Source organism: Oncorhynchus mykiss, chromosome 13 (assembly GCF_057628025.1).
Source record: "Oncorhynchus mykiss isolate SJ-2025 chromosome 13, ASM5762802v1, whole genome shotgun sequence".
Classification (NCBI taxonomy): Eukaryota; Metazoa; Chordata; class Actinopteri; order Salmoniformes; family Salmonidae; genus Oncorhynchus; species Oncorhynchus mykiss.
The window spans coordinates 24,328,980-24,342,077 of NC_143034.1; the positions used below are offsets into that span (position 1 = coordinate 24,328,980).

General features: G+C 47.4%; 2 protein-coding genes across 30 annotated transcripts in view; both read left to right on the forward strand.

Annotated features, from left to right (window-relative positions):
- Nucleotides 1-462: 462 nt before the first annotated feature.
- On the forward strand, nt 463-5,137 carry LOC149978792 (uncharacterized). The gene has a single exon (XM_090194432.1). It carries the CDS (start codon nt 1,837-1,839, stop codon nt 4,834-4,836), a length of 3,000 nt encoding a protein of 999 aa, XP_090050558.1. The 5' UTR covers nt 463-1,836; the 3' UTR covers nt 4,837-5,137.
- Nucleotides 5,138-7,139: 2,002 nt separating this feature from the next.
- The window catches only part of LOC110487294 (regulating synaptic membrane exocytosis protein 1), a 100,665-nt gene continuing 94,706 nt past the window's right edge, over nt 7,140-13,098 (forward strand). For all 29 annotated transcript variants that reach the window (XM_090195819.1, XM_090195827.1, XM_090195822.1 and 26 more), the window contains exon 1: nt 7,140-7,843. In XM_090195819.1, the coding sequence (XP_090051945.1) occupies nt 7,674-7,843 (170 nt within the window). In that variant the 5' untranslated portion in view covers nt 7,140-7,673. The remainder of the gene's footprint in view (nt 7,844-13,098) is intronic.

Genomic DNA, 13,098 nt, shown 5'->3' on the forward strand with positions numbered 1-13,098 from the left:
GGACGACGTCGTAACATTTTGGTAGTGGCCACACCTTCTGTTGTTGATTACCCACATGAGAAGGAGGAGGATACGGCGAAGGTGCCGGATGAAGAGCTCCGGGCCCGCCTTTCCGACTGACGCTTCTCCCTCCCTGTACCATCGAAGCTCCCTCCGCTACTACTACCTTTCTGAACTGCATGAACACAGTCAGCTGTGGAAGATCGTACCCGAAGTCAAGACCAGCTACATTTGTTTTGTTTTTAAATAGTATTTGAGATGATCTTTAATGAAAAGCGCTATCTAAAATAAATGTACTATTATTAAACAGAAATAGAGTTCCAGGTCACACTTTATTTGTTTAGTTCCAAATAAATGATTTACAGCCAGGCATACTTTCGACCAACGATCTGTTGATAAGCAACTGCTTGCTAAGGTTATGGTTCGCTTAGAATTCGTGTTAGGGTTACGTTTAGGGCTAGGGTTAGGATAAGGGTATGGCTTAGGGTTAGTGGATAGCGGTAGTTAGTTGAAATGTTGACCGTTATTGAACATCTACAAACCATCTACTTGGGACTATCCAAATAAAGTGTTACCGAAATCCATTCTAAACCTTGCATAATGGCATTCTGCAGATATGGTCCCATCTCTATGCGACCGGGAGGGTCACAATGCCGACGCTTCACATGGAACTCCAGAACCCAAGAGATATGTCCAGAACTCTCAAGAAATCTTCAGTTCTTGATCGACAAACAACGAGAGAGACAGCATTATGGCGAGCTTTTCATTAATTCTCCCTGAAGACGGACATTGTTCTTTTAAGGACAACGACGTTAACTCAGGTAAGAACAATTACATTATTTCAGTCTTAAAACTCAAATATTAATTGATTTAATTCTTATGAAAAGGAAATATAATACAACATAGGAGAAGATGGCTGTATGGGCTTTTGTTGTTAGTTACCAAGAATGGTAACCATGCAAAATGAATATTTAAAGCTGTAAATTATGTTACGTAATGTCCCAATTATCTCTCCATCCTCCCAAAGTGCGCACTTGTTCACGTCACTGAATTGAAGGGAAATGACTGGTATAATAAATACGGATGAAAATCCCACTAGCCCATGCCACCACCAATCCAACGTTTTAAGATGTCTGGGAAGTAGTGAATGAGGGCACACTTAGGAAATTGGAGATATTACTGGAAGGCACACATTATTTGCCATGAGTGAAAAGGAGAATATCCCTTCCTTAAAATGCAAAAAATCAATTTTGTTTACCCTATGCTGTGTTGGTGTTTCTTTCAGGGTGGATCTCAATGGTGACCCAACTCAACACCCTTGAAGGTCCAGAGTCAGAGAGTCAGAACATCCGTCTGAGCTTTGCAAAGGTACTTGGCGACAAGTACCACTACGCGAATGCCATCGACAGCTCTCTACTCTGGACTGTTGGGTAAACCCCCTACATTCCCCCAGCTCTGAAAGGAAGAAGCTTCCCTTCGGTCGAGAGTTTCTTCCTGGATGAGTGGGAGCCACTGACACTCCTGCAGACTTCTCAGGTTCTGTCCACCAGTGTTTCCATCAAGGAAGACAACCTGATCCAGTCTGCTGCAGGCCTTGTGTCTCAGGTTCTGTCCACCAGTGTTTCCATCGTGGAGAATGACCTGATCCAGTCTGCTGCAGGCCTAGTGTCTCAAGTTCTGTCCACCAGTGTTTCCATCGAGGAAGACAACCTGATCCAGTCTGCTGCAGGCCTAGTGTCTCAGGTTCTGTCCACCAGTGTTTCCATCGAGGAAGACAACCTGATCCAGTCTGCTGCAGGCCTAGTGTCTCAGGTTCTGTCCACCAGTGTTGTCATCATGGAGAATGACCTGATCCAGTCTGCTGCAGGCCTAGTGTCTCAGGTTCTGTCCACCAGTGTTGTCATCGTGGAGAATGACCTGATCCAGTCTGCTGCAGTCCTAGTGTCTCAGGTTCTGTCTACCAGTGTTTCCATCGTGGAGAATGACCTGATCCAGTCTGCTGCAGGCCTAGTGTCTCAGGTTCTGTCCACCAGTGTTGTCATCGTGGAGAATGACCTGATCCAGTCTGCTGCAGTCCTAGTGTCTCAGGTTCTGTCCACCAGTGTTTCCATCAAGGAAGACAACCTGATCCAGTCTGACACAGGCCTAGTGTCTCAGGTTCTGTCCACCAGTGTTTCCATCGTGGAGAATGACCTGATCCAGTCTGCTGCAGGTCTAGTGTCTCAGGTTCTGTCCACCAGTGTTACCATCGTGGAGAATGACCTGATCCAGTCTGCTGCAGGCCTAGTGTCTCAGGTTCTGTCCACCAGTGTTTCCATCAAGGAAGACAACCTGATCCAGTCTGCTGCAGGCCTAGTGTCTCAGGTTCTGTCCACCAGTGTTTCCATCGTGGAGAATGACCTGATCCAGTCTGCTGCAGGCCTAGTGTCTCAGGTTCTGTCTACCAGTGTTTCCATCGTGGAGAATGACCTGATCCAGTCTGCTGCAGACCTAGTGTCTCAGGTTCTGTCCACCAGTGTTGCCATCATGGAGAATGACCTGATCCAGTCTGCTGCAGTCCTAGTGTCTCAGGTTCTGTCCACCAGTGTTTCCATCAAGGAAGACAACCTGATCCAGTCTGCTGCAGGCCTAGTGTCTCAGGTTCTGTCCACCAGTGTTTCCATCGAGGAAGACAACCTGATCCAGTCTGCTGCAGTCCTTGTGTCTCAGGTTCTGTCCACCAGTGTTTCCATCAAGGAAGACAACCTGATCCAGTCTGCTGCAGGCCTAGTGTCTCAGGTTCTGTCCACCAGTGTTTCCATCGAGGAAGACAACCTGATCCAGTCTGCTGCAGTCCTTGTGTCTCAGGTTCTGTCCACCAGTGTTTCCATCAAGGAAGACAACCTGATCCAGTCTGCTGCAGGCCTAGTGTCTCAGGTTCTGTCCACCAGTGTTTCCATCGAGGAAGACAACCTGATCCAGTCTGCTGCAGGCCTAGTGTCTCAGGTTCTGTCCACCAGTGTTTCCATCGTGGAGAATGACCTGATCCAGTCTGCTGCAGTCCTAGTGTCTCAGGTTCTGTCCACCAGTGTTTCCATCGTGGAGAATGACCAGATCCAGTCTGACACAGGCCTAGTGTCTCAGGTTCTGTCCACCAGTGTTTCCATCAAGGAAGACAACCTGATCCAGTCTGACACAGGCCTAGTGTCTCAGGTTCTGTCCACCAGTGTTTCCATCGTGGAAGACAACCTGATCCAGTCTGCTGCAGTCCTAGTGTCTCAGGTTCTGTCCACCAGTGTTTCCATCGTGGAGAATGACCAGATCCAGTCTGCTGCAGACCTAGTGTCTAAGGTTCTGTCCACCAGTGTTTCCATCGTGGAGAATGACCTGATCCAGTCTGACACAGGCCTAGTGTCTCAGGTTCTGTCCACCAGTGTTTCCATCGTGGATAATGACCTGATCCAGTCTGCTGCAGGCCTAGTATCTCAGGTTCTGTCCACCAGTGTTTCCATCGAGGAAGACAACCTGATCCAGTCTGCTGCAGTCCTAGTGTCTCAGGTTGTGTCCACCAGTGTTTCCATCGTGGATAATGACCTGATCCAGTCTGCTGCAGGCCTAGTATCTCAGGTTCTGTCTACCAGTGTTTCCGTCGAGGAAGACAACCTGATCCAGTCTGCTGCAGTCCTTGTGTCTCAGGTTCTGTCCACCAGTGTTTCCATCAAGGAAGACAACCTGATCCAGTCTGCTGCAGGCCTAGTGTCTCAGGTTCTGTCCACCAGTGTTTCCATCGAGGAAGACAACCTGATCCAGTCTGCTGCAGGCCTAGTGTCTCAGGTTCTGTCCACCAGTGTTTCCATCGTGGAGAATGACCTGATCCAGTCTGCTGCAGTCCTAGTGTCTCAGGTTCTGTCCACCAGTGTTTCCATCGTGGAGAATGACCAGATCCAGTCTGACACAGGCCTAGTGTCTCAGGTTCTGTCCACCAGTGTTTCCATCAAGGAAGACAACCTGATCCAGTCTGACACAGGCCTAGTGTCTCAGGTTCTGTCCACCAGTGTTTCCATCGTGGAAGACAACCTGATCCAGTCTGCTGCAGTCCTAGTGTCTCAGGTTCTGTCCACCAGTGTTTCCATCGTGGAGAATGACCAGATCCAGTCTGCTGCAGACCTAGTGTCTCAGGTTCTGTCCACCAGTGTTTCCATCGTGGAGAATGACCTGATCCAGTCTGACACAGGCCTAGTGTCTCAGGTTCTGTCCACCAGTGTTTCCATCGTGGATAATGACCTGATCCAGTCTGCTGCAGGCCTAGTATCTCAGGTTCTGTCCACCAGTGTTTCCATCGAGGAAGACAACCTGATCCAGTCTGCTGCAGTCCTAGTGTCTCAGGTTCTGTCCACCAGTGTTTCCATCGTGGATAATGACCTGATCCAGTCTGCTGCAGGCCTAGTATCTCAGGTTCTGTCTACCAGTGTTTCCGTTGTGGAAAACGACCTGATCCAGTCTGCTACAAACCTAATGTCTCAGGATAATGACTCCACACTGAGAGACTCCAACCAACCTGAGATCCACGTGGATGATGTCTCAACCAAGAGAAGTAGACTTACCATCACTATTTATATGGTTTCAACCAAGAGTTGCCTTGTTGCTTTACATGATGTTGATGCTAGTGCTACAAGCCTGGAGCAATCTGCCGAGAAAATGTCTACCTCTACCACTGATGTCAACGACATCTCAACTGCTGCTGCCAAGAAGAAGAAGAGGTGTAGATTATTCTCATTTGTCTGGAGAGCTCTCTGGGGGAAGAACAAGAAGCCTCTAAGTACTAACTCATATACTCTTAGTCTATCTTGTACTTAATATAATAATTTATCAACTATTTTGATACTGATATCCAGTGTTAATGGCTGTCTTTGAAATAGGTTTTCTATATTTTCTACCTTTCGTTTTTTTTCAGGCTAAAGTGGCTTCCAAGAAAGAGGACGAAATCAACAAGGATGTGAGCAGCTTCACCTGCCACCACAACACTACACAGGGAGATCACTGATGCAGGCACCCACAATGGTGTTCCTATGTTTTATCCCACTTTGTCTTCATCCCCAATCCCTTTCCCCCACCCCACCCCACCCGTTTTATCTTCAGTAAACCTTTTGTCATTGCATTTGATTGTGCTTTGTCTTTCATTGGGATCACTGTCATTGAAAAGGGAAGGGGTTTCGTAGTTAAACTGCTTGTCAATAAATCACTGGTTAACTTCAAATTGAGACAACCGAGGCAAAGACGTTGTTGCTAATGTGATCAGTTATATCCACATTTTCCGGAGAATAACAGGCATTCTCGTTCAGGGCCTCAAGATGGAGTAGTAAGCACAATTATAATGGTTCCCCTCATAATGATGCTTTTATCAGCTGTTGTATATGGGGATGTTCCCATATTAGGAATTCCTGTGGGAGATTAATACCGGGGAATAAGTATGATAATTGGACATGGATTGTCTCTGGCTACTGAGGATTTCCATCATATGATTGTAGCCTAGGTTATGATTCTGTTATGATGAGGTTTACAATGCAAGTTGTCTCCTTAGACATGACTGATTCATGGTATTGAAATCTATTACACCACATTGATGCATCATGAAATAACCCATGGGTGTAGGAGTTTAACCACAGGCTTAATGTAGCCAAGGTGTTCATGTAATGCAAGTGTGTTTTCTGTTTGTTATTTGTGAGCTATTGCCAGATTAATATATATAACAGATGATATGACATGGCTATAGTTTATGTTTTCCCTAATTTTTCAAACCACCACCAACAAACACCAACCCTGTTCTCAATTAAATGCACTATTCCATTCAATTTCTGAGGGCTCTTCTACAAAACAATGTTATGAGAATGAAACCTGAAACCAATAGCCATCTCCATGATTTAGGTTACAGCAAGAGGCTAAAAATATCCAGTTCAGACTGGTAGTAGTCACGACCTAAATTATGACAGAATTCTGCACCACTGATAGTTGACGTCAATACAGTACAGTCACTTCCTCGGTGACGTAATCGAACGAACTCGGTCGGTAGCATTGCCATCTGGTGGATGGACTCCGACTCGAGACCCCGTAACATTACGTCATTGGAAAGGAACCGATGCCAGTGTTTGGGTCTGGGTTTGAATACAAACAGATGAATAGCCGACCATTAGAACTGATACTCGACAGCAACAACTTGAGCTACAATTAATGCGCATTTAGGCTACAGTAAAGTCTTAAATAACTACTCAATATGCTTCAGGCGTTCTCTGGAGAGTTTTGGGGAATCTTGTGACTAAGAATGTTTCAAATTAATTGAGTATGCTTCATTGGTAATGAGAAAATAGTTGCACAGTCAGCAAAACAGCGTAGGGGTTTTGACTTCAGTTCATTGACGTTTATGTAAATTGTATGTGCATTTTATGTTTATGTGCATTTTTTGTTTAATATATTTCAAAAGACAAGAGCTCGACAATGAAGTGAATGGATAGATAGTAAAAACAAGCATTAGCTGATTTAAAACTGTTGCAATTATGATACTTATGAGTTGTGCGTAAATGTCTCTGTCCGTGGTGCTGAAATGTTTTTCCTTTATCGTGACTGAGAAACGCATTGCAGGATGTCCATTGTACTGATAATGTTTGATTGACAATCAAATATGTCATTCGACTATACCGATACACACTGTATGTTCATCCAGCTATATGTTATGTTGAAAATGGTTTGAAATATAGCTGGTAAGAGAGATTGTCATTTGCATCTCTGACGCAACTTTCAGGAATCAAACTGAACGTCGTTAAGTCCAGGACATTGAACTCTCAGACAGAACCCAGTTTACCCTTTCCTGTGGATCAATATTTTACAGAAGCCTTAACGGTCAATTAATGTTGGAGCTATAACGACGGGAACGCGCACTATTTTTGGTTTATATTTGCAGGCAGGTGTGCGTTTGTGTGTGTGTGTGTGTGTGTGTGTGTGTGTGTGGTGCCAGCCAGGGTGGCGTGACTCCTGAAATAAGTGAGGTTGGAAAAAGTGTTGTTCTTGCATGAGGCGAGAGAGAGAAACCCATTCTCAAATTCGTAAAAGCGCGTGCACAACCATAAGGAAGGAAGATGCGAGCTCTAGGGGGCTGCATTCCCATTGACTGTTCCATCTCCCTGTCAGTGGCAGCAACATTAGCAGTGCCGAGGCGGTGGCAGCACTGAGAGAGAGAGAGCGAGGGGGAGAGAGAGAGAGGAAGGCAACACACAGACTCCGCCTAACTTTACCACGGTCCAACATCACCGAGCCCGTGTCCGGTGGCGCGAGGGCATCACAGCTCAAAGCCAATCCATCCAGAGGGTCCCTCGGCTTGCTTGTCTCTTGGCGTGGAGATGGGCTTCCCGTAAAACCGGCGGTGGTGGAGGGGAGAGGCGGGCCGGCGGGGGGTGGGGGGAAGAAGCGAGAGACTAGAGAGTGAGGAGGTGGAGAGAAAAAAGCCGAGGAGGACGAGAAACAAAAGCACAACCGTGGGTGCCTGCAACAACCATGAGCAGCGGCGGCTTGCCCTATTCACCAGAGCTGCTGCTCTACCCGTGAACTATGTCGTGAGGTGTGGCTCGCAACGCTAAGCAGCAGGGATTTAGTCAGTCGAAACGACAGTAGCAAGCCAAGGAGGGGTGCTGCTGGTGGAAAAGATGTCGTCCGCCTCGGTGGGGCCCCAGGGCGGCCCTCGCCCACCCACCGCGCCGCCGACCGTCCCCGAACTGCCGGACCTCAGCCATCTCACCGAGGAGGAGAGGAAAATAATCATGGCCGTGATGGATCGGCAGAAGGAGGAAGAGGAGAAAGAGGAAGCCGTGTTAAAGTAAGGGCTACATTTCCTTTCCCTGAACGGTGGTCGGTGGAACCCCGAACGCACCACTCGCAAACGCAACACCCCCATTCACGAGCGAGGTGTCTGTGTCCAGAAGGCAGACGCACGAGCGGCCATCCGCCAACAATTAGTCCCAGTATGTTACCAATACGCCTGCCGTTTACCATTGTGGTCACATTTCACACCAGTTCAACCACCACAACTCGTTGCATCCCCTATTGTTCCCTAATACTGGGCTGTAATTTCCGTATAGCCTACAGATGTTATAGCCCACGCTAACGGTGTTCCCTTGCTTGCCACTGTATGAATAATTCACACCAGGTTGGATATTGGGGTTCGTTTTGGGATTCGACTATTCATGAGGGGGGGAAAAAGTCACAGTTTATAGGCCTGTCAATGCTTTAGCTTTTCTCAAATCCATTGTAGGCTATGCGCTCTTCTCCAAAGCCCCCATAAGGAACGTCAGGTGTAGACTATATAATTGAAATTGTGGACATAGCCTACGAGGTGAATAGCTAATCAAGGTATCCTCTCCGTGACAGACGATGGTGATGGAGATGGTCATTGATAAGGACGGGGAAATCGGGTCAAACGAGATACAGGTATAGCCTCGCGCGGGTGGCCGAGGAGGGGAGACGGGGTGTACCAGTGGGGGAGCACTGGATGAATCACACCACAGGACTGCGTGCCCCCCTCCCTCCCTGAATCGTTCCTTATCTTCCTCCTCTCCCAAAGTATTTTTTTTGTTTTGTTGCTTTGACACGGCCGCGTATACAACCTTACCGAAGCAGCTTGGTGGCTGGCAAGGCTTGGGAGCTGTCCTTAACAAAACGTCAACGGTGTGCCAGATATCGAACTGTTGCTGTTTATGTCACCTGTTGCTGTTTATGATACCGTCGTTGCCCAACAAGACGATGGTGACATTAAAACTCAAATGATGCTTCATTGCGAGCCTGGCACAAATCATTCGTATTTTATGCCCGACAATCGTGTTACACCGGTGTGGTGCCATTTTCCCCTACCCTCGGCGATGAGAGAGTGGGTGTGGTTGCACTGGTTGGAAATCTCACCATGTGATGTAAGGCCGGGCATTCGAGCTAAGCATGATAGGGGGAATTGAAGCTCGACCAGTTATAGCCAATATCTGGATTTAAAACGCCTCAAACCAGTATCAATTCAACTGATATCGAATTAATCAGTTATTTGGCCTATTGTATTCGGAAAACATGTATGCAGCGTGAAAGTACCGTGCGCCTCTCGTGTTCAGCTCTATTCCACCGTTGGCCTAAATATATATTCTGTGTTCCTTCTCCCGTGAACGGATGTATTGGTTATTCTTTGGTTTTCCCACCGATCGGTTCCCAACACAATGCAATGAGGTGAATGAACGTCGCTTAAATAATTTTGCATTAGACCATCCACGAGATCGTGTGGTAATAGGGAACATCCATAGTGCACTACGTGACTCATGCTGTGCCACAAATATTCAATTTGCTCATACTCACCGAAGGCTCAATCAAGTGGAATTTCCAACAGCAATACACTATGTAAGATATCTAGCCTGTTCAAAGTGCTTTATGACATCCTTGTTTGCTGCAATTACATTGCACTGTTTCATTTCCTGGTTGAAGTCTGGGGGAGCCAGGGCTGGAGCTATCTCGTGCCTCAGGAGAGGAAGTGATGTATTTAATGTTCCATGAGGCTTGAGCCCTCCACAGCTTCTGTAAATAATGCCCTCATCATTTAGCCAATCATTTATATGATGATCCATGCACACCCTAGCCAGTTGCACACTATAACCTTTGATTATGAGAAGCTGTCATGTGTTGGCGGCTCTCAACTTAAGGCCTGTATGTAGTGGTTCAGTGCTTCCAAGAGAAATGGTATAGAATCACAATAGCCTTGTGTCCGGAATGTTTATGGCATGTGGGAGAATAGGGAATAGAGAGAGAGAGAGTGTGTGTGTGTGTGACAGAGAGACAGAGAGAGAGAAAGACTGGGGCTGTATGTGAACTTTCCATGGATTCTGCAGGCATTCCCATTCTTCCTGTGCATCAGGGGCGCAAATTGTTATTATATATATTTTTTTATCCAGTCGGCTAAACACTCAAAACAGCCTACCAGACTGCTCGGAGGTGTCCACATGGTCCTGAAGTACACCCTGTTTTGCATCACATTCCATTGATAAAACTTTCAGAATGTGGGGGGAGGGACATGTCCCCGTCCTCAGTGAAAGTTGCAACGTTGATGCAACCAGTGTGTGCCCAGTGGGTTGTTGCACATCATTGCTAAACTCATGTATTTCCATTGAGCATTTAACTTCTAATACAGTCTAGTAGTATGGCATTGTGATCAGGGTCTTTTGAATAGACCGGGCAAGCATTAGGCTTATGGGTCCACGTTCTTGGCATGCGGCCATCCAACAAATTACTTTCCCCATTCACTTCAGCTCAGTGAACGTTTCCGATGAACAATGAACAATGTAGCACATGATTATTACACGTGCGATAGATTATGTCAAGCTAGTCTGTCGTGCCAATGAAATAACATGGCCACACAGGCCCTCCTGACTGTTCTGGGTGGTATTCATTAGACACCAAGCGGAAGAAAACAGACTCAAACGGGGAGGGATTACCTGATCTTGCCCAATAAGAAATGATAATTTTTGTTTCCCGTTGCAAAACATTTTGATACGGTGGGCGCTAATGAATATGACCCAGGTGTTCTTATGGTACCTGGGAGCTAAGCAGCTGGTGATAAACTGATAGGTTCCTGTATCTCACCACCTCCGTCATGGGAGAGGCCAGTGGGTCCAGGTCTGTTGCCCAGCCCAGAGGCCTCATCCTGGACTAATGATGACCCCTTAGGTCAGCCTGTGGGAACAGAGCACCTGGAGCTTCTGCTCTTAATAGTGGTGCTACTGTATCTGTACCGTGGGTGACTCATCTCTGTAGGTGTTGTTGCAGCAGATGCAGCAGGTGAAGAAAGATGACGTGGTCTATTGACTTTCTCTATCCTGTCCTCTGTAAAAGATTTCAAAGAAGGTGTGAAATGAGCAACTTCACACCATGTTGACGTGCAAGACCATTACTGTCCTCTGAATCAGGGTGTTGGACACGTGGCTTAAGAGAGATGGTATTACTGGACACTATAGACATGGTTGAGAGTGTAGTAGGAGTGTAGTGGGAGTGCTGAGCACCATTCTAACACGCTAATAAGCAGGACTGAACTGAACACTGAACTGGCATGCTCAAAGAATTTACAGCATTTAGCATTTAGCAGTTAGCTACCGCCCCAATGTGGTGAAACAACACCCGCTAACTAAACAGGAAATCGCCCCCTTAGAGCATTTGTGGTTACCGTATAGTAAATATTGATGAGCTAACAGAGGTTGTAGAGTTTCTTAGAGGGGTGCATGAAGCAGAGGGAGAGAGATGGAGAGAGAGAGCAAGAGCGCTCATCATCAAAGATGGCGGAAGAGAGGAAGACTAGAGTATAGTGGATGGAAGGATTTGGAGGGTTTAGGATTAGAGGGATACCTAGGAGAGCGCGAGTGTACACACACACACACACACACACACACACACACACACACACACACACACACACACACACACACACACACACACACACACACACACAGTGCCAATCTCTGCTTCACAGGGCTCCAGAGGGCCCCCAGAGCACAGAGTGCATCAGAAGGCCATGCAGGCACCACATCACCAGCCAGCCATAGGTCACTGTATACAAGGGAAAGACGTGTAGCTGAGGTTAGTATGGAGGTTGTAGGGAGGAGATGTGAATGGAGGTCTGGAAGATCCAGTTATTTTCCCCCTCTATGTTGAGGCTACTATGACGTGAAGGCTGTTGTGTAGGAGACATGTACAAGTCTCTCAAACATGCACATGCTCTGTGTACACCGTCCCACCCACCTAACACACAAGCCCACTATGTGTGTATCCACAGCTGTGTCAGTTGCAGAGCTGGGAGGGCTGTGATGTGATTATTGATTGACAGACAGGGTCGGTGGTTGATGTTGACGTGGAGCGGGTGTCAGACCTGGTGGTGCACCCCGGGGGCTGCTGGGGGTTGGCTATGTACTCTCTGGGAATATTTTGGCTTTTGTCAGCTTCTGACTGGCATACACCGACAGACACACACACACGCGCGCGCACACACACACACACACACACACACACACACACACACACACACACACACACACACACACACACACACACACACACACACACACACACACACACACACACACACACACACACACACACACACACACACACACACACACACACACACACACACACACACACACACACACACACACACACACACACACACACACACACACACACACACACACACACACACACACACACACAGCTAGTGCTTCTTAGGGACTGAGACACTTGGTGTGTTTGTTCCAGACTGGGTACTCAGCTACTATACTAACATACATGCTGTGACAAATCCTGTGACTGTCCCTGATGTAATGACATCAAATGCTTACATTCATCTCTGCATTTTATTATGAGTAGTAATGCTTATGATTTGTTATCGAGATACTGTATGTTCTGTAACCCCCCCTATGGTAATGACCTGGGCTCTGAGTTCCCTCGTCAAGTCATGCAGTTGTAACTATTTGTCCATGTGTGGGATCAGCACCAGCTGAAAGGGTTGCCATGCCAACTCCCATTCCCTTCTGCCTTCTCATCTCCCCCTCTTTCTCTCCGTCCGACCTCACTTTCCCTGCTGCTGTGTCTCAGTGTCCCTGGCTGGTTACTCCTGCCACCTTCTACCCCCAAAATAACCAATTTTCACCCCCCTTCCTCCTATCCCTCCTCCCCCTCTTCCCATCCTCCTGCTGTGTCTCAATGTCCCCAGGTTTCTGGCTGGTTACTCTCATCTTCCCAGCAATTAGCGTTGTTCTGCCGTGGAGCTTCCTCTGCAGGCTGGAGGGAGGTAACTGACCATAGCCACACGCACACACACACACACACACACACACACACACACACACACACACACACACACACACAGAGAGAAAGAGAGAGGGGGGAGGAGAGGGGAAAGAGAGAGAGAGAGAAGGAATGAATGAATGGGGGAGAGAGAGCGGGAGGGGAGGAGAGGGGAAATAGAGAGAGAGAGAGAGAATGAATGGGGGAGAGAGCGCGGGAGGGGAGGAGAGGGGAAAGAGAGAGAGGGAGGGGAGGAGAGGGGAAATAGAG

Coding starts and splice junctions, on each gene's coding strand:
- LOC149978792 (XM_090194432.1), top strand. CDS start 1,837: ATGGAGAATGACCTGATCCAGTCTGCTGCAGGCCTAGTGTCTCAGGTT.